The 23,012-nt window shown below is 45.0% G+C and overlaps 2 protein-coding genes across 2 annotated transcripts in view; both read left to right on the forward strand.

The window, feature by feature from the left end:
* LOC111951674 (ubiquitin domain-containing protein 1-like) overlaps positions 1-8,839 on the forward strand; it is a 28,298-nt gene extending 19,459 nt beyond the window's left edge. The window contains exons 3-4 of the mRNA XM_023969886.2: positions 6,372-6,557; positions 7,732-8,839. Coding sequence (XP_023825654.1) covers positions 6,372-6,557; positions 7,732-7,955 — 410 coding nt within the window. The 3' untranslated portion in view covers positions 7,956-8,839. The remainder of the gene's footprint in view (positions 1-6,371; positions 6,558-7,731) is intronic.
* Positions 8,840-9,226: 387 nt separating this feature from the next.
* On the forward strand, positions 9,227-18,638 carry LOC111951676 (ubiquitin domain-containing protein 1-like). The gene is made up of 3 exons (XM_070434945.1): positions 9,227-9,275; positions 16,171-16,356; positions 17,531-18,638. The coding sequence occupies exons 1-3, from the start codon at positions 9,227-9,229 to the stop codon at positions 17,752-17,754; spliced, it is 459 nt and encodes a 152-aa protein (XP_070291046.1). The 3' UTR covers positions 17,755-18,638.
* The last annotated feature ends 4,374 nt before the right edge of the window (positions 18,639-23,012 follow it).

A 23,012-nucleotide genomic window follows, 5' to 3' on the forward strand; every position in this document is an offset into this window, starting at 1 on the left:
CTAGTTGCCTCCGCCGGGCGGGACCATTCCACCTCACACAACTTCGCCCGTCAGTCTATTTGTGGGTTGTTGGTATGGTTTCCCAATAGAGGCAGCTGGTTTGAGGTAAATGTACATGTAAAGGGTGGGGGTGAAGTGACTATGCATAGATAATAAAACAGTGGGTAGGCAGCAGTGTACAAAAGGGTGGGGATGGTCAATGTAAATTGTCTGGTGGCGATTTTATTAATTGTTCAGCAGTCTTAGGCTTGGGGGTAGAAGCTGTTGGTCCTAGGAAGCCTTTTGGTCCTAGACCTGGCTCTACGTTACCGCTTGCCGTGCGGTAGCAAAGGAAAAAGTCTAGACTGGAGTCTCGGGACAATTTGGGCTTCCTCTGACACTTGCCTATTATTATAGGTCCTGGATGGCAGGAAGATTTACTGGGCCATTTGGCTATTCGCACTACCCTCTGTAGTGCCTTACGGTCAGATGCCGAGCAGTTGCCATACCAGGCGGTGATGCAACCGGTCAAGATGCTCTCGATGGTGCAGCTGTAGAACCTTTTGAGGATCTGGGGACCCATGGCAAATATTTTCAGTCTCCTGAGGGGGTAAAGGTTTTGTTGTGCCCTCTTCACCACTGTCTTGGTATGTTTGGACCATGATAGTTCGTTGGTGATGTGGACACCAAGGAACTTTAAACTCTCGACCCGCTCCACTACAGCCGCGTAGATGTTAAGGGGGGCCTGTTCGGCCTGCCTTTTAGTGCCTTTGTCTTGCTCACATTGAGGGAGAGGTTGTTGTCCTGGCACCACAATGTTAGTTTTCTGAACTCCTCCCCATAGGCCGTCCCATCGTTGTCGGTGATCAGACCGACCACTGTTGTGTCGTCAGCAAACTTAATGATTGTGTTGGAGTCGTGTTTGGCCACGCAGTCGTGGGTGAACAGGGAATACAGGAGGGGACTCAGTACACACCCCCGAGGGGCCCCAGTGTTAAGGATCAGAGTGGCAGACTTGTTGTTACCTACCCTTACCACCTGGGGGCGGCCCGTCAGGAAGTCCAGGATCCAGTTGCAGAGGGAGGTGTTTAGTCCCAGTGTCCTTAACTTAATGATGAGCTTCGTGGGTACTATGGTGTTGAACACTGAGCTGTCGTCAATGAACAGCATTCTCACATAGGTGTTCCTTTTGTCCAGGTGAGAAAGGYCAGTGTGGAGTGTGATTGAGATTGCGTCATCTGTGGATCTGTTGGGGCGATATGCGAATTGGAGTGGGTCTAGGGTGTCCGGGAGGATGCTGTTGATGTGAGCCATGACCAGCCTTTCAAAGCACTTCATGGCTACCAACGTGAGTGATATGGGGATGTAATCATTTCGGCAGGTTTCCTTCGCTTCCTTGGGCACAGAGACTAGGGTGTTCTGCTTGAAACATGTAGGTATTACAGACTCGGTCAGGGAGCGGTTGAAAATGTCAGTGAAGACACTTGACAGTTGGTCCGCGTATGCTTTGAGTACACGTCCTGGTAWTCCATCTGGCTCAGCGGCTTTGTGAATATTGACCTGTTTAAAGGTTTTGTTCACATCGGCTACCGAGAACGTTATTGGTCATCCAGAACTGCTGGTGCTATCGTGCATGCTTCAGTGTTGCTTGCCTCAAAGTGAGCATAAAAGGCATTTTGCTCGTCTGGGAGGCTCGTGTCGGGGATCTGGCGGGGATCTGGTTCTGTTCCAGTGAAAGCAGGATTTCCTTCTCGCCGGACTCCTTATGATTACCGCAATAAGTTAAAAAATAAGTTACAAAAAATGCAAAAAAACTAACAAAATAGCACAATTGGTTGGGAGAATGTAAAACGTCAGCCATGTTCTTCGGCGCCATCTTAGTCACGGTAATTAGGCTTCTCCAAGCTCTGATGCTGCTGCTGGTCATTAGTAGCCTACCAAACTTGCTCACTGCCTGGTACTCAGCACTCTATTGTTCCTCTAATCACTCTAACATCAATGCAAATGTCATCTCAAATCTAATCAAACACMTCATGAGAGCACATTAGGTCATGTTGCGCAACATTTCTATAGGCTATGCAATTGRGGGAGAAAACAGAGTGATGGCAGATAATAAAAAGAAAAGGATCCCATCAGCTTTCTACAGGCTAGGCCTACTATATTTATTTCTCAACTTTCCTAATATTAAGCACAATGCCTACTTGGCTGGCATGAAAATAAACCACGAGGAAAAGTGTCCTCCATTTGCTATTTAAGTGCATGGATGACATGTATTTTTCCCCCCGCTGTCCCTGTTTCTATACAGGTGCATGATAATGGTCCATTCTAAATCAAAACAAATGTCACACATATATTATTTGGTAAACTCAGCAAAAAAAGAAACGTCCCTTTTTCTTTGTCTTTCAAAGATAATTCGTAAAAATCCAAATAACTTTACAGATCTTCACTGTAAGGGGTTTAAATACTGTTTCCCATGTTTCCACGACCTGTGGAACGGTCGTTGATTTCCTACCATCTGTAAGCTGTTAGTGTCTTAACGACCGTTCCACAGGTACATGTTCATTAATTATTTATGGTTCATTGAACAAGCATGGGAAACAGTGTTTTAACCCTTTGCAATGAAGATCTGTGAAGTTATTTGGATTTTTACAAATTATCTTTGAAAGACAGGGTCCTGAATGTTTATTTTTTTGCTGGGTTTATCATGCTTCTTTAGACCTCTCTAAAATAAATAATTGATTTATTGTGAAGGTGTAGGTTATATTACATGGATTAATTAGACGTTTTAAAATGGCTTGTAGCCTATGTGTGGAAGCCAGGAGATGCTAAATGTGTTTATGTTAATTAACGGAAAATAACCATGAGACCTACAGTTATTTGCTTGACAATCACCAGCTGACGAAACTTTGTGACCGCCACAGCCCTAGTCACGCCCTTCCACGGGAGGTAAAGCAGTTCCGTCTTGTCGAGCTTGAGCTTGAGGTGGTGGGCCGACATCCAAGTAGAGATATCTGCCAGGCACGCAGAGATGCGCGTCGCCACCTGCGTGTCAGAAGGGGGGAAGGAGAAAAGTAGTTAAGTGCCATTCGCATAGCAATTATAGGAGAGACCATGTGAGGATATGATGTAGCCGAGTGACTTGGTATATAGTGAGAAGAGGGCCTAGAACTGAGCCCTGGGGGACACCAGTAGTGAGAGTATGTGGTCCAAACACAGATCCTCTACACGTCACCTGGTAGGAGCGGCCTGCCAGGTAGGATGCAATCAAACAGTGTGCATAGCCTGAGACACCCAGCCTTGAGAGGGTGGACAGAAGGATCTGATGGTTCACGGTGTCAATGGTAGCGGATAGATGTAGGAGGATGAGAACAGAGGAGAGAGAGTCAGCTTTGGCATTGCGGAGAGCCTCCGTAACACAGAGAAGAGCAGTCTTGGTTGAGTGACCCGTCTTGAAGCATGACTGGTTAGGGTCAAGAAGATCGTTCTGAGAGAGATAACGAGAAAGTTGATCAGAGACAGCACGCTCAAGTGTTTTGGAAAGAAAATAAAGAAGGGATACAGGTCTATAGTTTTTGACGTCAGTAAAGTGTTGCTTTCTTGATACAGGTCTATAGTTTTTGACGTCAGTAAAGTGTTGCTTTCTTGATGAGGCGAGCAGCTCAGGCCCGAGGGGATGCAGCCAGTGGTCAGGGATGAGTTGATGAGGGAAGTGAGGAATAGGAGAAGGTCTCCAGAGATGGTCTGGAGAAGGGAGGAGGGGATGGGGTCGAGCGGTTAGGTTGTCGGGCGGCCAGACCACTAGTCGCAGGATGTCATCTGGAGAGAGAGGGTAGGTCAAGGCGTAGGGTTTTTCTGTGTGAGTGAGACCAGTGGACTCAATAGGCTGAGCGAATGAGTAGCGGACGTCGTCAACCTTTTTTTCAAAGTAGTTGACAAAGTCGTCCACAGAGATGGAGGGGGAGGATTAAGGAGGGAGGAGAAGGTGGTAAAGAGTTTCTTAGGGTTAGAGGCAGAAGCTTGAAATTTAGAGTGGTAGAAAGTGGCTTTAGCAGCAGATACAGAGGAAGAGAAGGTAGACAGGAGGGAAAGGATGACAGGTCCTCCAGAAATTTAGTTCACCTCCATTTTTGCTCAGCTGCAGCAGCCCTGTTCTGTAAGCTCCTCAATGATTAACTCAGGCATGGAGCAAGAGGGGAGGGCGGAGCCGGCCGGGAGGAAAGGGGACAGTGCAATTCATAGGATGCGGAAAGGGAGGAGAGTAGGGTCGAAGAGGCWGAATCAGGAGACAGAAGGGAGAAGGATTTAGCAGAAGGGAGAGAGGATAGAAGAGGAGAGTAGTGGGAAAGAGAGAGTGAAGATTGTGACGACACATGACCCTCAGAGAACATCTCCACATAGGAGAAATGAGTAGCCCTGTGCCACCACCGTGATGACCAGATGCTCTCGGACTATGAGAGAAAACATAGTCAGATGAAGAGAGAGCAGCTGGACTAGCAGTGTTCTGTGGGGTGATCCATGTCTCCGTCAGGGCCAAAAGATCAAGGGACTGAAGGGCAGCATAGGCTGAGATGAACTCAGCGTTCTTGACCGTAGATCGGCAGTTCCAACAGGGATGCAAACTAGTCACCTTTCAGTGAAATTCGCCGTTTTGAATCCAAAATAGGTGACCTATGTGATTCGTGTAGATCTGATGATAAAAATTTGGGAGGGGAGGGGGGGGGGGTTGGATCACTACTGGCTGTAAGCGAACGAGTGATTGGCGTTTGGAGTAATACTGTCTGTATCCAAGGCTCCGCCAATCGTTCACAGAACAACAGAATGCAGCGCAGCGGGCGACTGAAGAAAGAGACAACCAATTTACTAGTTACAGCATCAGCTCGCGCTCCAGAAAGACAGCTAGCTAGCGAACATTACAACATCAGATGAYCTAACATTAGCAACCTAACCAATTCGCTATAGTATTAACTGSTATACGACTCCTTGRCGTTCCTCAAGTTATAARYCTTTAGTTGCTTACTGGACCCTGGCAATCTGTGAAATMAGTTAACTAGCTAACGAACTAATCACTATCTGTTAACTAGTGTTTTCCCTCTACAGTATGTGGTTAATTTTCAGAATGAGAMAATTAGGTGAAAATGAGGCGTTGCTTGTTAAACAAGTGGATTCAGGGATCAAGTGTAGCTGGAGCTGGGCCTGGTTTAAACTGGGCCTGGCTTAAGCTGGATGCCACTATAAAGGTGAAAGGAACACCACACACTTTCCCTCTTTCTCACTTTTTCAATACAGTGGATAAAAGGGGTATGCCAGGTGTACTCTCTGCCTGAAAGAGATCAATTATGCCAACAAAGGGTATCATGCTCTGCTGGCACATTGTAGAACAGATGTCCACAGGCAGAAAGTGTATAATGTGCAGTGTAGCCCAAAGATATTGTTTTTGTTGTGTTAAACTTGACAGTAACACGTGTGTGTGAGTGAGGGGGGGATTATATATATTTTATACTCAGTTAACGTTATTTTTGCACACATGTAGCCTTGTGCACTTGATCGATGGCCACTGTAATATAGCAAAATAATTATGCCTGTTTGTTTCATTCTACTTTAAGATTTTTTTCCCCCCAAGTGCAATATTTATATATGTGTGGTCACAAGTGTTCTATTATAAAGGCTGTCATGGCTATCTGCAATATTCGTGTATTTTTATTCTCAAGACTTGAGTGTCATTTGCAGTAAAGTCTAGGCAACAAATAACATTGGATTGCTTTCTTTACATTTTTTTGCCGTGAGTTAGGTTCACATTAACCACTTTTTATTTTACACATAGAGACTGATCATGTAGATCATATTCTTTGTTGTTTAGTTTAAACCTGCATTTCCCCCTAGCATGGATTGTTTGCATGTTTCAGTGCAAAAAAGAAAAAGTGTCACATTTTTGGGCCCTCGCCAGGTTGCATCCCTGTTCCAAACGCTGCCAGACTCGGAATTCCACATGGGTTGTGCCCACAGGGTACACTAAATTAAAAGGGTTGCAGCCAGGGSGTGGGGAGTGTCTGTAAAGCCTACAGGGAGAGGTGCAAACACGTATAGAAAACACACATAGTTGACAAAGCTACAGAAGAGCAACATGAGATCATCTGTAAATAACAAGGTAATATACTCAAGTGAGAGAGCGGTGTGGATCCTCCCAGATGTGATGTGTGGTTATATAATAGTTATGGGCAGCATGAGAGGATCTCAAGTATTTTAGCTACATAGACAGTAAGGAGACAGTGGGGGACGGTATCTCCAGGGGTAGGGTTGGCCACTCCTAGTCTAGGGGTCTCTAGAGGCTATTGGTTGACTTCAGTCGGGCCTGCTACTGAGGTATGTTCTGTGTCTTTATCTGTCATCTTCAGGTACTCTTACAGAGAGTTATGACGAACTGGGGAACCGATACCAGCTTCCTGCGTACACTCTAACCCCTCCCGCCAATCTCATCACTGAACGCGCCAACGACAACGAAGCTCCCAATCAAAAGGAGCAGAAGAAGCCTCCCGCCTTTCCCAAAGAGGAGTTCCAGCTACGAGTTCGACTCTCATGCGGTAAGAGACACAAGGCTAGAGCAGGCGATGTGACAAAAATTCACATTGCGATAAATTGCATGAGTTGAGGTGAAAACGATAAATAAAACGATAAGTTTATAACATTAATATCCGCCACTGTTTTTTATTTTTTATTATCCTTTAAAATACTACTGCTATTTTGGTGGTTGTAGCCTTCAAGTGGCCCATTAACAATCACCCAGATTAGCACATTTATTTAATTTCAAACYAACAATATCAGCAAAATGCCTGTGATAAGTGGTTGATGTCGATCATTTTCCGTTTATTGTCCCAGCTCTACACCCTACCCTGAGTTGGGGTGGGCAGTCTCTGTTTCTATTTCTATGTTTTGCTATTTCTGTGTTTGGCGTGATATGGTTCTCAATCAGAGGCAGCTGTCAATCGTTGTCCCTGATTGGGAACCATATTTAGGTAGCCTGTTTTGTGTTGGGTTTTGTGGGTGGTTGTCTTCAGTCTTCGTGTGTCTGCACCAGACAGAACTGTTTCGGTTTTTCACATTTGTTGTTTTTTTGTATTTTGAGTGTTCACTTTTATTAAACAAGATGAACAATTACCACGCTGCACATTGGTCCTCCGATCCTTCTAACTTCTCCTCCTCAGACGAGGAGGAAGACGAAAGCCGTTACACAAGGCGAGGCACAGAATTGCTAATCTTGATTACATTATAGCGATTTGTGCATTAGTGATTCTGAGCAGTTCGACTCTCAAACTCTCTCTAGTCCAGGGTTTTCAGAAAATCTGTCCTGGGAACCCTGTGTGCACATTTCTTTTCTTCTTCCTAGCACTACTCAGCTGATTCAAATAACCAACTTATCATCAAGCTTTGATCATTTGAGTCAGCTGTGTAGTTCTAGGCCAAAAACTAAAACGTACACCTAAGGGGAGCCCCAAGACCGAGTTTGGGAAACCCTGCTCTAGTCTAGAGTCGATTTACTTGCTCTGATGTCCCACTATTCCCAACTCCCCTCCTCTCCATTCACTACCCTACAAACAGTGAACTGATTGAGTGCAGTGTGCAACTGGTTTATACAGTGAGGGCAACGTTTTGAACGTTGCAGGTAGAAATATAATGAATAGAGTTGACACCATTCCCCATTCTTGAACAGACCCTTGATTGTAGAAGTAACTTGACCAATGTCTCTGTCCTCCACAGGTAAGGACCTTCGTATAAGCGCCTCCATGTCAGACTCCATCTCCCAGCTGAAGACAGTCCTGGAGGGGCAGGAGGACATCGAAGTGGCCCACCAACGATGGTTCTTTGCAGGTAAACTGCTCACAGACAAGATCCGACTCCAGGACACCAAGATACAGAAAGACTTTGTCGTCCAGGTCATCGTCAACAACTACTCACCAGTTACCAAACTCATGCCCAACTGAGGAGAAATGGAGAAAGAGAAGGATGGATGGGAGAGTAGGAGGAAAGGATTGAGATGAAAGGGGGACGGAGAGAGGGTTGGCGAAAGACTGGGATGGAGTGCAGGCAGAAAAGGATGGGAGAATTTTGGCCAAGGCCTTATTTCTCTCCTCTGGAAGTTCAAGCACACCAGGGTCATGTTCATTAGTGCACACCGTAGGAAAACGTAACAAAACATTTTGCAACGTTTCTCATTGGTCATGTTCAGAATGGTTCGAAATGTGGAAAGACTTTTCTTCCATTTTGTGCCTAGTGGACAGGACATTGGACTGTTGGTTCCTGCAAAGGAATGTTGTAATTAGTTTGTTTGCTTTTGTATTTCTTATCCTCTTTTTTGTATTACCCAATATTTTCCTAATGAGCCCACATTGTTACTGAGTAAAAATACACAAATTCTGCACAGCCTGGCAAAGCACTGACAAACTGTAGACTGAACTGGAAGAGAAACATGGCATATGGAGAAGAGAACTTACTCCCATGCGTCTGTCTGTCTACAAGTCATTCCTTGTGAGTTTGTCCTTGTGGAACTTTGAACAGTGGAAAGTGTCCTGCCTGATGATACAAATATTCTATTGGATCTCTATCTATACTGAAAGCCAATCTATTTGTACCCTATCTATTGTCTAATCTTTACCTAATGGGAGAGAAGAATATTGACAGATTTATTAAAGTGTATGTACTGTTTCAATACTTGTTGGATCATTAAAATATTTGTATATGTATATGTTTAATAAACCCCCCAAAAAATGTGCGTGACAATGTTCATGAAAAGTCAACGATTTGATGAAAAGGTGAATATACCGGTTTATAAGGTGAAAATAGCTAATTTGATTTACATCTACTGTATTTTTCGAACCAAGTATGGAGAAAATGCTGGAAAGTGTATGAATATTTGTCAGCGCGACGAATGACACGGTCGTCCAGAAATTGGTCACCTCCATTTTTGCTCAGCTGCAGCAGCCCTGTGTCTTGTAGTCGCTCCTCAATGATTAACTCAGCCTGGATGTCAGAGGGGAAAGGGCGAGCCGGCCGGGAGAAAGGGGCACAAGTCGCATAATTCATAGGCTGCGGAAACCGGGGGGAGGGTTTAGGGTCGGAAGAGGCAGAATCAGGGTACAGAACGGGAGAAGGATTAGCGAAGGGTGAGAGAGGATAGAGAGGAGAGTAGTGGGAAGATGAGAGTGGAGATTGTGACGACACAATGACCTAGAGAACATCTCCCACATCAGGAGAAATGGTAGCCTGTGGCCACCGACCGTCGATGGGACCAGATGCCTCGGGACGTATGAGAGAAAGACATAGTCAGTAATGGAAGAGAGAGCAGCTGAGACTAGCAGTGTTCTGTGGGGGTACTCCATGTCATCGTCAGGTGCCAGAGAAAGATTTCAGGGACTGAAGCGGCAGCATAGGGCTGAGATTGACTCCAGCGTTCGTTGGGACCGTAGATCCGGCAGGTTCAAAGCAGGATGGCAGACTAGATCACCGTTTTCAGCTGGAAATTGCCGTTTTGGATCCAAAAGGTGACCCTATGGTGATTCGTGTGGAGCATTCTGATCGATACAAATTGGGAGGGAGGGGGGGCGTCGGGGTCGGAACACTTACTGGCTGTAGAGCGAACGAGTGCTTGGCCGTTTGGCGTTAATACTGTCCTGGTATCCAGCTCCGCAATCGTCACAAGAACCCACAGAATGCTAGCGCAGCGGAGCGACTGAAGAGAGCACTAACCAATTCTTATCGTTTACCAGCATCAGCGTCGCGCTCCAGAAGACAGCCAGCTTAAGCTTAGCGAATCATTACAAATCAGATGAATTAACATTACGACCTAACCAGCAATTCGATAGTATTAATGGTATACGGATTCCCTTGCCGTTCTCATCATATAAGCCTTTAGTATGCGTTACCTGGACCCTGGCATCTGTGTAAATGCGTAAGATGCTAGCTGAACGAACTAATCACCGTAATCTTGTTATGACTAGTTGTTCTACTCAAGTTGTGGTTAATTCAGAATGAGGAATTAGGTGAATAAGTGAGGCGTTGACTGTTAAACAAAGTGGATTCAGGGATCAAGTGTACTGGCGCTGGCCTGGTTTAAACTGGGCCTGGCTTAAGCTGGATGCCACTATAAAGGTGAAAGAACACCACACCTTTCCCTCATTTCTCACTTGTTTCAATACAGTGGATAAAAGGGTATGGCCAGGTGTATTTCTCTCTGCCTGAAGGATCAATTATGCAACAAGGGTATCATGCTCTGCTGCACTTGTAGAACAGATGTCCACAGGCAGAAAGTGTATAATGTGCAGTGTAGCCCAAGATATTGTTTTGTTGTGGTAACTTGACGAACACGTGTGTGTAGTGAGGGGGGATTATATAATATTTTATATACTCAGTTAACGTTATTTTGCCGACACATGTAGCCTTGGTGCAACTTTGACGATGGTCCACTGTATATAGCATAAATAATTCATGCCTTTGTTTGTTTCGATCTCGTACTTTAAGCATTTTTTCCCCCAAGTGCAAATTATTTATATATGTGTGGTCACAAGTGTTCTACTAAATAAAGGCTGTCGCATTGGCTCATCTGCAATATCAGTGGTATTGTTTTTTTCTCAAGACTTGAGTGTCATTTGCAGTAAAAGTCTCAGCAACAATAACTATCGGATTGTCTTTCTTTACATTTTTTTTACGCCGTGATGCAGGTTGCACATTAACACTTTTTTGTTCACACATAGAGACCTGCATCCATGTGCCATCATGATTTCTTGTTGTTTAGTTTAACTGCATTTTCTCCCCTAGCTCACATGGATTGTTTGATGTCAGCATGCAAAAAAGGAAAAAGTGTCACCATTTTTTGGGCCCTTCGCCAGTTGCATTCCCTGTCCAAACGCTGACCAGACTTGGAATTCCACATGGGTGTGCCCACAGGGGTACACTAAATTAAAAGGGTTGCAGCCAGGCGTGAGCGGAGTGTCTGTAAGCCACAGGGAGGAGAGTGCAAACACGTCATAGAAAACATCATAGTTTCGACAAAGCTACAGAAAGCTCAACATGAGATCCACTGTAAAAAGCAAGGGTATTATACTTCAAGTGACGAGACATGCCGGTGTGATCCTCCCAGACTGTGAGTGTGGGTGTTATTAATTAGTTATGGGCAGTCATGAGAGGGATCTCAGTATTTTCGCTACATACACAGTAAGGAGACAGTGGGCGGACGGTATCTCAGGGGTAGGGGTGGCCACTCCTAGTCTAGGTGGGTCTCGGTTCCTAGAGGCTTGTGGGGTTTGACTTCAGTGCGCGGCCTGCTACTGAGTATGTTCGTGGCTTTTATCTTGTCATTCTCAAGGTAACTCTTAGCAGAGAGCGTTTTATTAGACGAGAACTGTGGGAACGCGATACTTCCAGAACTGCTGGTGCTATCGTGCATGCTTCAGTGTTGCTTGCCTCAAAGTGAGCATAAAAGGCATTTTGCTCGTCTGGGAGGCTCGTGTCGGGGATCTGGCGGGGATCTGGTTCTGTTCCAGTGAAAGCAGGATTTCCTTCTCGCCGGACTCCTTATGATTACCGCAATAAGTTAAAAAATAAGTTACAAAAAATGCAAAAAAACTAACAAAATAGCACAATTGGTTGGGAGAATGTAAAACGTCAGCCATGTTCTTCGGCGCCATCTTAGTCACGGTAATTAGGCTTCTCCAAGCTCTGATGCTGCTGCTGGTCATTAGTAGCCTACCAAACTTGCTCACTGCCTGGTACTCAGCACTCTATTGTTCCTCTAATCACTCTAACATCAATGCAAATGTCATCTCAAATCTAATCAAACACMTCATGAGAGCACATTAGGTCATGTTGCGCAACATTTCTATAGGCTATGCAATTGRGGGAGAAAACAGAGTGATGGCAGATAATAAAAAGAAAAGGATCCCATCAGCTTTCTACAGGCTAGGCCTACTATATTTATTTCTCAACTTTCCTAATATTAAGCACAATGCCTACTTGGCTGGCATGAAAATAAACCACGAGGAAAAGTGTCCTCCATTTGCTATTTAAGTGCATGGATGACATGTATTTTTCCCCCCGCTGTCCCTGTTTCTATACAGGTGCATGATAATGGTCCATTCTAAATCAAAACAAATGTCACACATATATTATTTGGTAAACTCAGCAAAAAAAGAAACGTCCCTTTTTCTTTGTCTTTCAAAGATAATTCGTAAAAATCCAAATAACTTTACAGATCTTCACTGTAAGGGGTTTAAATACTGTTTCCCATGTTTCCACGACCTGTGGAACGGTCGTTGATTTCCTACCATCTGTAAGCTGTTAGTGTCTTAACGACCGTTCCACAGGTACATGTTCATTAATTATTTATGGTTCATTGAACAAGCATGGGAAACAGTGTTTTAACCCTTTGCAATGAAGATCTGTGAAGTTATTTGGATTTTTACAAATTATCTTTGAAAGACAGGGTCCTGAATGTTTATTTTTTTGCTGGGTTTATCATGCTTCTTTAGACCTCTCTAAAATAAATAATTGATTTATTGTGAAGGTGTAGGTTATATTACATGGATTAATTAGACGTTTTAAAATGGCTTGTAGCCTATGTGTGGAAGCCAGGAGATGCTAAATGTGTTTATGTTAATTAACGGAAAATAACCATGAGACCTACAGTTATTTGCTTGACAATCACCAGCTGACGAAACTTTGTGACCGCCACAGCCCTAGTCACGCCCTTCCACGGGAGGTAAAGCAGTTCCGTCTTGTCGAGCTTGAGCTTGAGGTGGTGGGCCGACATCCAAGTAGAGATATCTGCCAGGCACGCAGAGATGCGCGTCGCCACCTGCGTGTCAGAAGGGGGGAAGGAGAAAAGTAGTTAAGTGCCATTCGCATAGCAATTATAGGAGAGACCATGTGAGGATATGATGTAGCCGAGTGACTTGGTATATAGTGAGAAGAGGGCCTAGAACTGAGCCCTGGGGGACACCAGTAGTGAGAGTATGTGGTCCAAACACAGATCCTCTACACGTCACCTGGTAGGAGCGGCCTGCCAGGTAGGATGCAATCAAACAGTGTGCATAGCCTGAGACACCCAGCCTTGAGAGGGTGGACAGAAGGATCTGATGGTTCACGGTGTCAATGGTAGCGGATAGATGTAGGAGGATGAGAACAGAGGAGAGAGAGTCAGCTTTGGCATTGCGGAGAGCCTCCGTAACACAGAGAAGAGCAGTCTTGGTTGAGTGACCCGTCTTGAAGCATGACTGGTTAGGGTCAAGAAGATCGTTCTGAGAGAGATAACGAGAAAGTTGATCAGAGACAGCACGCTCAAGTGTTTTGGAAAGAAAATAAAGAAGGGATACAGGTCTATAGTTTTTGACGTCAGTAAAGTGTTGCTTTCTTGATACAGGTCTATAGTTTTTGACGTCAGTAAAGTGTTGCTTTCTTGATGAGGCGAGCAGCTCAGGCCCGAGGGGATGCAGCCAGTGGTCAGGGATGAGTTGATGAGGGAAGTGAGGAATAGGAGAAGGTCTCCAGAGATGGTCTGGAGAAGGGAGGAGGGGATGGGGTCGAGCGGTTAGGTTGTCGGGCGGCCAGACCACTAGTCGCAGGATGTCATCTGGAGAGAGAGGGTAGGTCAAGGCGTAGGGTTTTTCTGTGTGAGTGAGACCAGTGGACTCAATAGGCTGAGCGAATGAGTAGCGGACGTCGTCAACCTTTTTTTCAAAGTAGTTGACAAAGTCGTCCACAGAGATGGAGGGGGAGGATTAAGGAGGGAGGAGAAGGTGGTAAAGAGTTTCTTAGGGTTAGAGGCAGAAGCTTGAAATTTAGAGTGGTAGAAAGTGGCTTTAGCAGCAGATACAGAGGAAGAGAAGGTAGACAGGAGGGAAAGGATGACAGGTCCTCCAGAAATTTAGTTCACCTCCATTTTTGCTCAGCTGCAGCAGCCCTGTTCTGTAAGCTCCTCAATGATTAACTCAGGCATGGAGCAAGAGGGGAGGGCGGAGCCGGCCGGGAGGAAAGGGGACAGTGCAATTCATAGGATGCGGAAAGGGAGGAGAGTAGGGTCGAAGAGGCWGAATCAGGAGACAGAAGGGAGAAGGATTTAGCAGAAGGGAGAGAGGATAGAAGAGGAGAGTAGTGGGAAAGAGAGAGTGAAGATTGTGACGACACATGACCCTCAGAGAACATCTCCACATAGGAGAAATGAGTAGCCCTGTGCCACCACCGTGATGACCAGATGCTCTCGGACTATGAGAGAAAACATAGTCAGATGAAGAGAGAGCAGCTGGACTAGCAGTGTTCTGTGGGGTGATCCATGTCTCCGTCAGGGCCAAAAGATCAAGGGACTGAAGGGCAGCATAGGCTGAGATGAACTCAGCGTTCTTGACCGTAGATCGGCAGTTCCAACAGGGATGCAAACTAGTCACCTTTCAGTGAAATTCGCCGTTTTGAATCCAAAATAGGTGACCTATGTGATTCGTGTAGATCTGATGATAAAAATTTGGGAGGGGAGGGGGGGGGGGTTGGATCACTACTGGCTGTAAGCGAACGAGTGATTGGCGTTTGGAGTAATACTGTCTGTATCCAAGGCTCCGCCAATCGTTCACAGAACAACAGAATGCAGCGCAGCGGGCGACTGAAGAAAGAGACAACCAATTTACTAGTTACAGCATCAGCTCGCGCTCCAGAAAGACAGCTAGCTAGCGAACATTACAACATCAGATGAYCTAACATTAGCAACCTAACCAATTCGCTATAGTATTAACTGSTATACGACTCCTTGRCGTTCCTCAAGTTATAARYCTTTAGTTGCTTACTGGACCCTGGCAATCTGTGAAATMAGTTAACTAGCTAACGAACTAATCACTATCTGTTAACTAGTGTTTTCCCTCTACAGTATGTGGTTAATTTTCAGAATGAGAMAATTAGGTGAAAATGAGGCGTTGCTTGTTAAACAAGTGGATTCAGGGATCAAGTGTAGCTGGAGCTGGGCCTGGTTTAAACTGGGCCTGGCTTAAGCTGGATGCCACTATAAAGGTGAAAGGAACACCACACACTTTCCCTCTTTCTCACTTTTTCAATACAGTGGATAAAAGGGGTATGCCAGGTGTACTCTCTGCCTGAAAGAGATCAATTATGCCAACAAAGGGTATCATGCTCTGCTGGCACATTGTAGAACAGATGTCCACAGGCAGAAAGTGTATAATGTGCAGTGTAGCCCAAAGATATTGTTTTTGTTGTGTTAAACTTGACAGTAACACGTGTGTGTGAGTGAGGGGGGGATTATATATATTTTATACTCAGTTAACGTTATTTTTGCACACATGTAGCCTTGTGCACTTGATCGATGGCCACTGTAATATAGCAAAATAATTATGCCTGTTTGTTTCATTCTACTTTAAGATTTTTTTCCCCCCAAGTGCAATATTTATATATGTGTGGTCACAAGTGTTCTATTATAAAGGCTGTCATGGCTATCTGCAATATTCGTGTATTTTTATTCTCAAGACTTGAGTGTCATTTGCAGTAAAGTCTAGGCAACAAATAACATTGGATTGCTTTCTTTACATTTTTTTGCCGTGAGTTAGGTTCACATTAACCACTTTTTATTTTACACATAGAGACTGATCATGTAGATCATATTCTTTGTTGTTTAGTTTAAACCTGCATTTCCCCCTAGCATGGATTGTTTGCATGTTTCAGTGCAAAAAAGAAAAAGTGTCACATTTTTGGGCCCTCGCCAGGTTGCATCCCTGTTCCAAACGCTGCCAGACTCGGAATTCCACATGGGTTGTGCCCACAGGGTACACTAAATTAAAAGGGTTGCAGCCAGGGSGTGGGGAGTGTCTGTAAAGCCTACAGGGAGAGGTGCAAACACGTATAGAAAACACACATAGTTGACAAAGCTACAGAAGAGCAACATGAGATCATCTGTAAATAACAAGGTAATATACTCAAGTGAGAGAGCGGTGTGGATCCTCCCAGATGTGATGTGTGGTTATATAATAGTTATGGGCAGCATGAGAGGATCTCAAGTATTTTAGCTACATAGACAGTAAGGAGACAGTGGGGGACGGTATCTCCAGGGGTAGGGTTGGCCACTCCTAGTCTAGGGGTCTCTAGAGGCTATTGGTTGACTTCAGTCGGGCCTGCTACTGAGGTATGTTCTGTGTCTTTATCTGTCATCTTCAGGTACTCTTACAGAGAGTTATGACGAACTGGGGAACCGATACCAGCTTCCTGCGTACACTCTAACCCCTCCCGCCAATCTCATCACTGAACGCGCCAACGACAACGAAGCTCCCAATCAAAAGGAGCAGAAGAAGCCTCCCGCCTTTCCCAAAGAGGAGTTCCAGCTACGAGTTCGACTCTCATGCGGTAAGAGACACAAGGCTAGAGCAGGCGATGTGACAAAAATTCACATTGCGATAAATTGCATGAGTTGAGGTGAAAACGATAAATAAAACGATAAGTTTATAACATTAATATCCGCCACTGTTTTTTATTTTTTATTATCCTTTAAAATACTACTGCTATTTTGGTGGTTGTAGCCTTCAAGTGGCCCATTAACAATCACCCAGATTAGCACATTTATTTAATTTCAAACYAACAATATCAGCAAAATGCCTGTGATAAGTGGTTGATGTCGATCATTTTCCGTTTATTGTCCCAGCTCTACACCCTACCCTGAGTTGGGGTGGGCAGTCTCTGTTTCTATTTCTATGTTTTGCTATTTCTGTGTTTGGCGTGATATGGTTCTCAATCAGAGGCAGCTGTCAATCGTTGTCCCTGATTGGGAACCATATTTAGGTAGCCTGTTTTGTGTTGGGTTTTGTGGGTGGTTGTCTTCAGTCTTCGTGTGTCTGCACCAGACAGAACTGTTTCGGTTTTTCACATTTGTTGTTTTTTTGTATTTTGAGTGTTCACTTTTATTAAACAAGATGAACAATTACCACGCTGCACATTGGTCCTCCGATCCTTCTAACTTCTCCTCCTCAGACGAGGAGGAAGACGAAAGCCGTTACACAAGGCGAGGCACAGAATTGCTAATCTTGATTACATTATAGCGATTTGTGCATTAGTGATTCTGAGCAGTTCGACTCTCAAACTCTCTCTAGTCCAGGGTTTTCAGAAAATCTGTCCTGGGAACCCTGTGTGCACATTTCTTTTCTTCTTCCTAGCACTACTCAGCTGATTCAAATAACCAACTTATCATCAAGCTTTGATCATTTGAGTCAGCTGTGTAGTTCTAGGCCAAAAACTAAAACGTACACCTAAGGGGAGCCCCAAGACCGAGTTTGGGAAACCCTGCTCTAGTCTAGAGTCGATTTACTTGCTCTGATGTCCCACTATTCCCAACTCCCCTCCTCTCCATTCACTACCCTACAAACAGTGAACTGATTGAGTGCAGTGTGCAACTGGTTTATACAGTGAGGGCAACGTTTTGAACGTTGCAGGTAGAAATATAATGAATAGAGTTGACACCATTCCCCATTCTTGAACAGACCCTTGATTGTAGAAGTAACTTGACCAATGTCTCTGTCCTCCACAGGTAAGGACCTTCGTATAAGCGCCTCCATGTCAGACTCCATCTCCCAGCTGAAGACAGTCCTGGAGGGGCAGGAGGACATCGAAGTGGCCCACCAACGATGGTTCTTTGCAGGTAAACTGCTCACAGACAAGATCCGACTCCAGGACACCAAGATACAGAAAGACTTTGTCGTCCAGGTCATCGTCAACAACTACTCACCAGTTACCAAACTCATGCCCAACTGAGGAGAAATGGAGAAAGAGAAGGATGGATGGGAGAGTAGGAGGAAAGGATTGAGATGAAAGGGGGACGGAGAGAGGGTTGGCGAAAGACTGGGATGGAGTGCAGGCAGAAAAGGATGGGAGAATTTTGGCCAAGGCCTTATTTCTCTCCTCTGGAAGTTCAAGCACACCAGGGTCATGTTCATTAGTGCACACCGTAGGAAAACGTAACAAAACATTTTGCAACGTTTCTCATTGGTCATGTTCAGAATGGTTCGAAATGTGGAAAGACTTTTCTTCCATTTTGTGCCTAGTGGACAGGACATTGGACTGTTGGTTCCTGCAAAGGAATGTTGTAATTAGTTTGTTTGCTTTTGTATTTCTTATCCTCTTTTTTGTATTACCCAATATTTTCCTAATGAGCCCACATTGTTACTGAGTAAAAATACACAAATTCTGCACAGCCTGGCAAAGCACTGACAAACTGTAGACTGAACTGGAAGAGAAACATGGCATATGGAGAAGAGAACTTACTCCCATGCGTCTGTCTGTCTACAAGTCATTCCTTGTGAGTTTGTCCTTGTGGAACTTTGAACAGTGGAAAGTGTCCTGCCTGATGATACAAATATTCTATTGGATCTCTATCTATACTGAAAGCCAATCTATTTGTACCCTATCTATTGTCTAATCTTTACCTAATGGGAGAGAAGAATATTGACAGATTTATTAAAGTGTATGTACTGTTTCAATACTTGTTGGATCATTAAAATATTTGTATATGTATATGTTTAATAAACCCCCCAAAAAATGTGCGTGACAATGTTCATGAAAAGTCAACGATTTGATGAAAAGGTGAATATACCGGTTTATAAGGTGAAAATAGCTAATTTGATTTACATCTACTGTATTTTTCGAACCAAGTATGGAGAAAATGCTGGAAAGTGTATGAATATTTGTGCCCTCGGTTAGCGCGCACTGCGCCCAGCCCGCCACAGGAGTCGCTGGAGCGCGATGAGACAAGGATATCCCTACCGGCCAAACCCTCCCTAACCCTCCCTAACCCGGACGACGCTAAGCCAATTGTGCGTCGCCCCACGGACCTCCCGGTCGCGGCCGGCTGCGACAGAGCCTGGGCGCGAACCCAGACTCTGGTGGGGCAGCATAGCACTGCGATGCAGTGCTCTAGACCACTGCGCCACCCGGGAGGCCCCGAATATATATTTTTTTTTATTACACTCAAAGAATATATATCTAGAAACGGTCATTTTTCATGACAAATTGTGTCTTCCTTTAGCTGTCCAAAAGTTTTTTTTATTGTAGTTAAGTTAGGACTTTTGATGCGTATTCTAATGCGAAACCATACGGTATGTTACATGTGGTTACACTTATGCTACCTACGCTGGGAGAATCTCAATTGGTTTTACTCTCCGCCTGCCTCCTCTCTTCCGTCCTCTCTCCTTGCCTCCTTTTGAAAAAGGTCAAAACTAATCGAGGAGAGGCGGTGAGGAGAGGGACCGTGGAAACAAATGCACTTGTATGAAATGAGACTCCTTATCCACTTGCGCGTCATCAGGCCAATTATGTTTGAATGGGTGGAATCTCAGAATAAACGTGTAAAGTGATAAAAATGAATAAAGCTAGTTGTGCAAGACATTTTATAGATACAAAAAGATAAGTAAAGTATTGTTTTTAAATGTGGTCATGCTTTTCTCCTTCGAGAAACTAATAACTGATTTAAAATAGATGTGGAGGATTTTAAAACGCTTACAAGCTAGCCATTGAAAGGATACTAATGAATTGACACTCCTCGGCCCCTCAACGGTTTCCAGGTCACAAAGGAGAGGAGGACAGAGAAGTCGAGGAGAGGATTGACTTTCTCCAATTTGAGAATCTCCCACTATTTGGCATGCCAGGCTCACTACTACCATAGTCGCTCACTGCTGCTACTATTACTACTATTACTATTCACTACTTCTATTGTCACTATCCCACTAAAGACTACTATACTGCTATTTGTAATACAATCAATACGACTAGCTTCAAATGTTCAATGATAGCAATTTAAACGTATTAACCTCTTTAGTCCTAATACAAAGTTACACCTCACTTTTCGATTTTTTGAGTTATTACATAAAACTGATCAGAATTCCGAAGTCATAACGGAAAAACGTTTGAGGGGTTTGAAGTAATATGGAGGACCCGGCAAGCCAGTCTGTTCCCTATAATGTAAACTTCGACAGAAGTAACTTCAAAAGTATAACCAAATTAAAAGAAAATGTTTGCACTCATCATGAATACTGGTTTCAATGTAATTTTCAGCCAACTTACAAGCAAATACTTTATGAATATATTGTTACAAATCAGTTGCACGGTTGCTAGCCAACTAGCATGCTAGCGTTATCCCTACTAGCCAAATAACATTAGTCCTACCAGTCTGCTAATTTTAAATTAGCACTTCATGAGTCAGCCAGTTTCTATCTTACTTCTACATTAAAGTAAACTAACGTTTTAAATATTATTAATCATTAGTTATAATAGAGACATGAGGGGTGCCATAGTCTAGGGTCTACACCAGAAGTTAATGGTTATCTGTAGGAGGAAGGTATATGGTGGAGGCAATTAAGCTTGGAATGTGCTGAGTGCAGGGAAAACTATCACATGTTAGCAGGCACTGACAAGGGTGGGGAGCCGTGGATTAGTGATGAAGGGGGCCGAGGTCAGGTCACGTTAAAGGAGAAGGAACAGTTTATTGCCCACGTCACTTAATTTCCTGCCTAGCAACAGAGATGCAGTGTTTAGAGAGAAGGAGGAGATTCTACCCAAAATTGGGGTATATATACCACCACTATTGGAAATGTGTCTTTGTCTGTTCAGCTGTTCGACGCTTTGGGGTGAATAYATTTGGTTTAAGCTTTCATAGAGTCCGTCGAGTTCTTACTCTGATATTTAGAACCTAACACTCCTAAAAACCAATGAGGAGATGGGAGAGGCCGGACTCGCAGCACATCAAGCATCACAAATAGAACCAATAACTATTTTAGCGTCTGGCTACGCAGACACTCGTTGACGCGTGCAAGCAGTGTGGGTGCAACGATTGAATAACATGTATGTGTACATTTATTTTGCAACGCTCGCGCATGTGACACGGGCGGTATGGTCAGCGTGTAACTCTCAAGCTAACGTTAGGTTTTCCTATCATAATTAGATAGCTAGCTATCTAAAAAAATAAAGGAGAGCCGCAGGAGCTCAGACTCTAGGAGCTCAGATGCAAAAATATTTATGTCCAATGTTTCGACAGACAAGCTGTCTTCATCAGGGTATAATGACAAACACTTCGGGATGACTCATTAATACAGTGTCAAAAGACACACAGATGCCTGTAATCATGGCCAGGTGTGGCCTGATATCATTGGTTAATTCTCATTAATTCACATAAATGGATAGCGTACAATCATAGATACAATTTGGCTACATAAGCCTACAAACATTTACAATAGCAAAATCACAAGAATGGCTTCAGATCAAAGTCTACGTTGAGACCGAAGGGAGCAAGGGTCTTTAAATTAAAGATCCAGGCAGCCACTCGTTTTAACAATAAATTGTCGAGGTCACCCTCTCTCCTAGGGAGGGTGACATGTTCGATGCCAATATAACGTAGAGACGAAATTGAGTGGTTTTCTTACAAAAAGTGGGCCGCAATTAGGTAAGTCGAGTTTTTGCACCAGGGTTTATCATTATACCCTGATTGTAGTGAGGTGCGTACTGGCAGCATACTGTTACCCGGTAAATACCAGCATACTGTTGCCATAGCACTACAAGAAACAATTACCGACAAGGACATGGGGGGGGGAACAGAGGGTTAAATATACAACATGTAATTGATGGAATTGGAACCAGGTGTGATGGAAGACAAGACAAAACCAATGGAAAATGAATCAGCGATGGCTAGTAGGTCGGTGACTTCGACCGCCGCACGCCGCCCGAACAAGGAGAGGGACCAACTTTGGCAGAAGTCGTGACTCGAAGCGAGTTCTGTGCCATCTTGGCCCAGGGCACGAACGCCGCCCACTCCCCCGGCCGGTCCTGGCAATAGGACTGCAGAAACCTGCCCACATCCTGGTTCACTCTCTCCACCTGCCCAATACTCTCAGGGTGAAACCCTGAAGAAAGGCTGATCGAGACCCTAGACGTGAACTGGGGACSCCGATCAGACACTATATTCTCAGGCACCCCGTAGTGCCGGAAGACGTGTGTAAACAAGGCCTCCGCAGTCTGTAGGGCCGTAGGGAGACCTGGCAGACGGAGGAGACGACAGGACTCGATCCACAATGACCAGGATCGGGGTGTTACCCTGTGAGAGCGGAAGATCAGTCAGAAAATCCACCGACAGATGCTACCAAGGCCGCTGTGGAACAGGTAAGGGGTGTAGCTTACCTCTGGGCAGGTGCCTAGGAGCCTTACACTGGGCGCACACTGAGCAGGAGGAAACATAAACCCTCACATCCTTAGCCAAAGTGGGCCACCAGTACCTCCCGCTCAAACATCGCCTTGTCCGAACGATCCCAGGATGACCAGAGGAGGGTGACATGTGGGCCCAATAATTCAACCGGTCACAAACAGCAGACGGGACGTACAGATGCCCAGCGGGACACTGGATGGGAGCGGGTTCTGTACGCAACGCCTACTCAATGTCCGCGTCCAGCTCCCACACTACCGGCGCCACCAGGCAGGAGGTGGGGAGTATGGGAGTCTGATCCATGGGCCGCTCCTCTGTGTCGTACAGCCAGGACAGTGCATCTGCCTTCATATTCTAGGTCTGTAGGACAGGGTAAACACAAAACGGGTAAAGAACATGGCCCACCTTGCCTGACAAGGATTCAGTCTCCTCGCTGCCCGGATGTACTCCAGGTTGCAGTGGTCAGTCCAGATGAGGAAAGGGTGTTTAGCCCCCTCAAGCCAAAATCTCCACGCCTTCAACGCTTTAACCACAGCCAACAGCTCTCGGTCCCCCACATCATAGTTACGCTCCGCTGGGCTGAGCTTCTTCGAAAAGAAAGCACAGGGGCGGAGTTTTGGTGGCGTACCCGAGCGCTGTGAGAGGACGGATCCTATCACAGCCTCGGATGTGTCCACCTCCACTATGAATGCCAGGGAGGGATCCGGATGGGCCAGCATGGGAGCCGAGGTAAACAGAGCTCTTAGCTGCCCAAAAGCTCTGTCCGCCTCAGCCGACCACTGCAACCGTACGAGACACCCCTTCAGCAGTGAGGTAATGGGAGCAG

The sequence above is a fragment of the Salvelinus sp. IW2-2015 genome, linkage group LG25 (genome assembly GCF_002910315.2).
Source record: "Salvelinus sp. IW2-2015 linkage group LG25, ASM291031v2, whole genome shotgun sequence".
Lineage (NCBI taxonomy): Eukaryota > Metazoa > Chordata > Actinopteri > Salmoniformes > Salmonidae > Salvelinus > Salvelinus sp. IW2-2015.

Bases quoted from the DNA above. Each gene is read 5' to 3' on its own strand.
- LOC111951676 (XM_070434945.1), top strand. From the start codon at position 9,227: ATGGTAGCCTGTGGCCACCGACCGTCGATGGGACCAGATGCCTCGGGA. The intron at 9,276-16,170 runs GTATGAGAGAAA...TGTCATCTTCAG, and splicing joins GGGACCAGATGCCTCGGGAC to GTACTCTTACAGAGAGTTAT. The intron at 16,357-17,530 runs GTAAGAGACACA...TGTCCTCCACAG, and splicing joins ACGAGTTCGACTCTCATGCG to GTAAGGACCTTCGTATAAGC.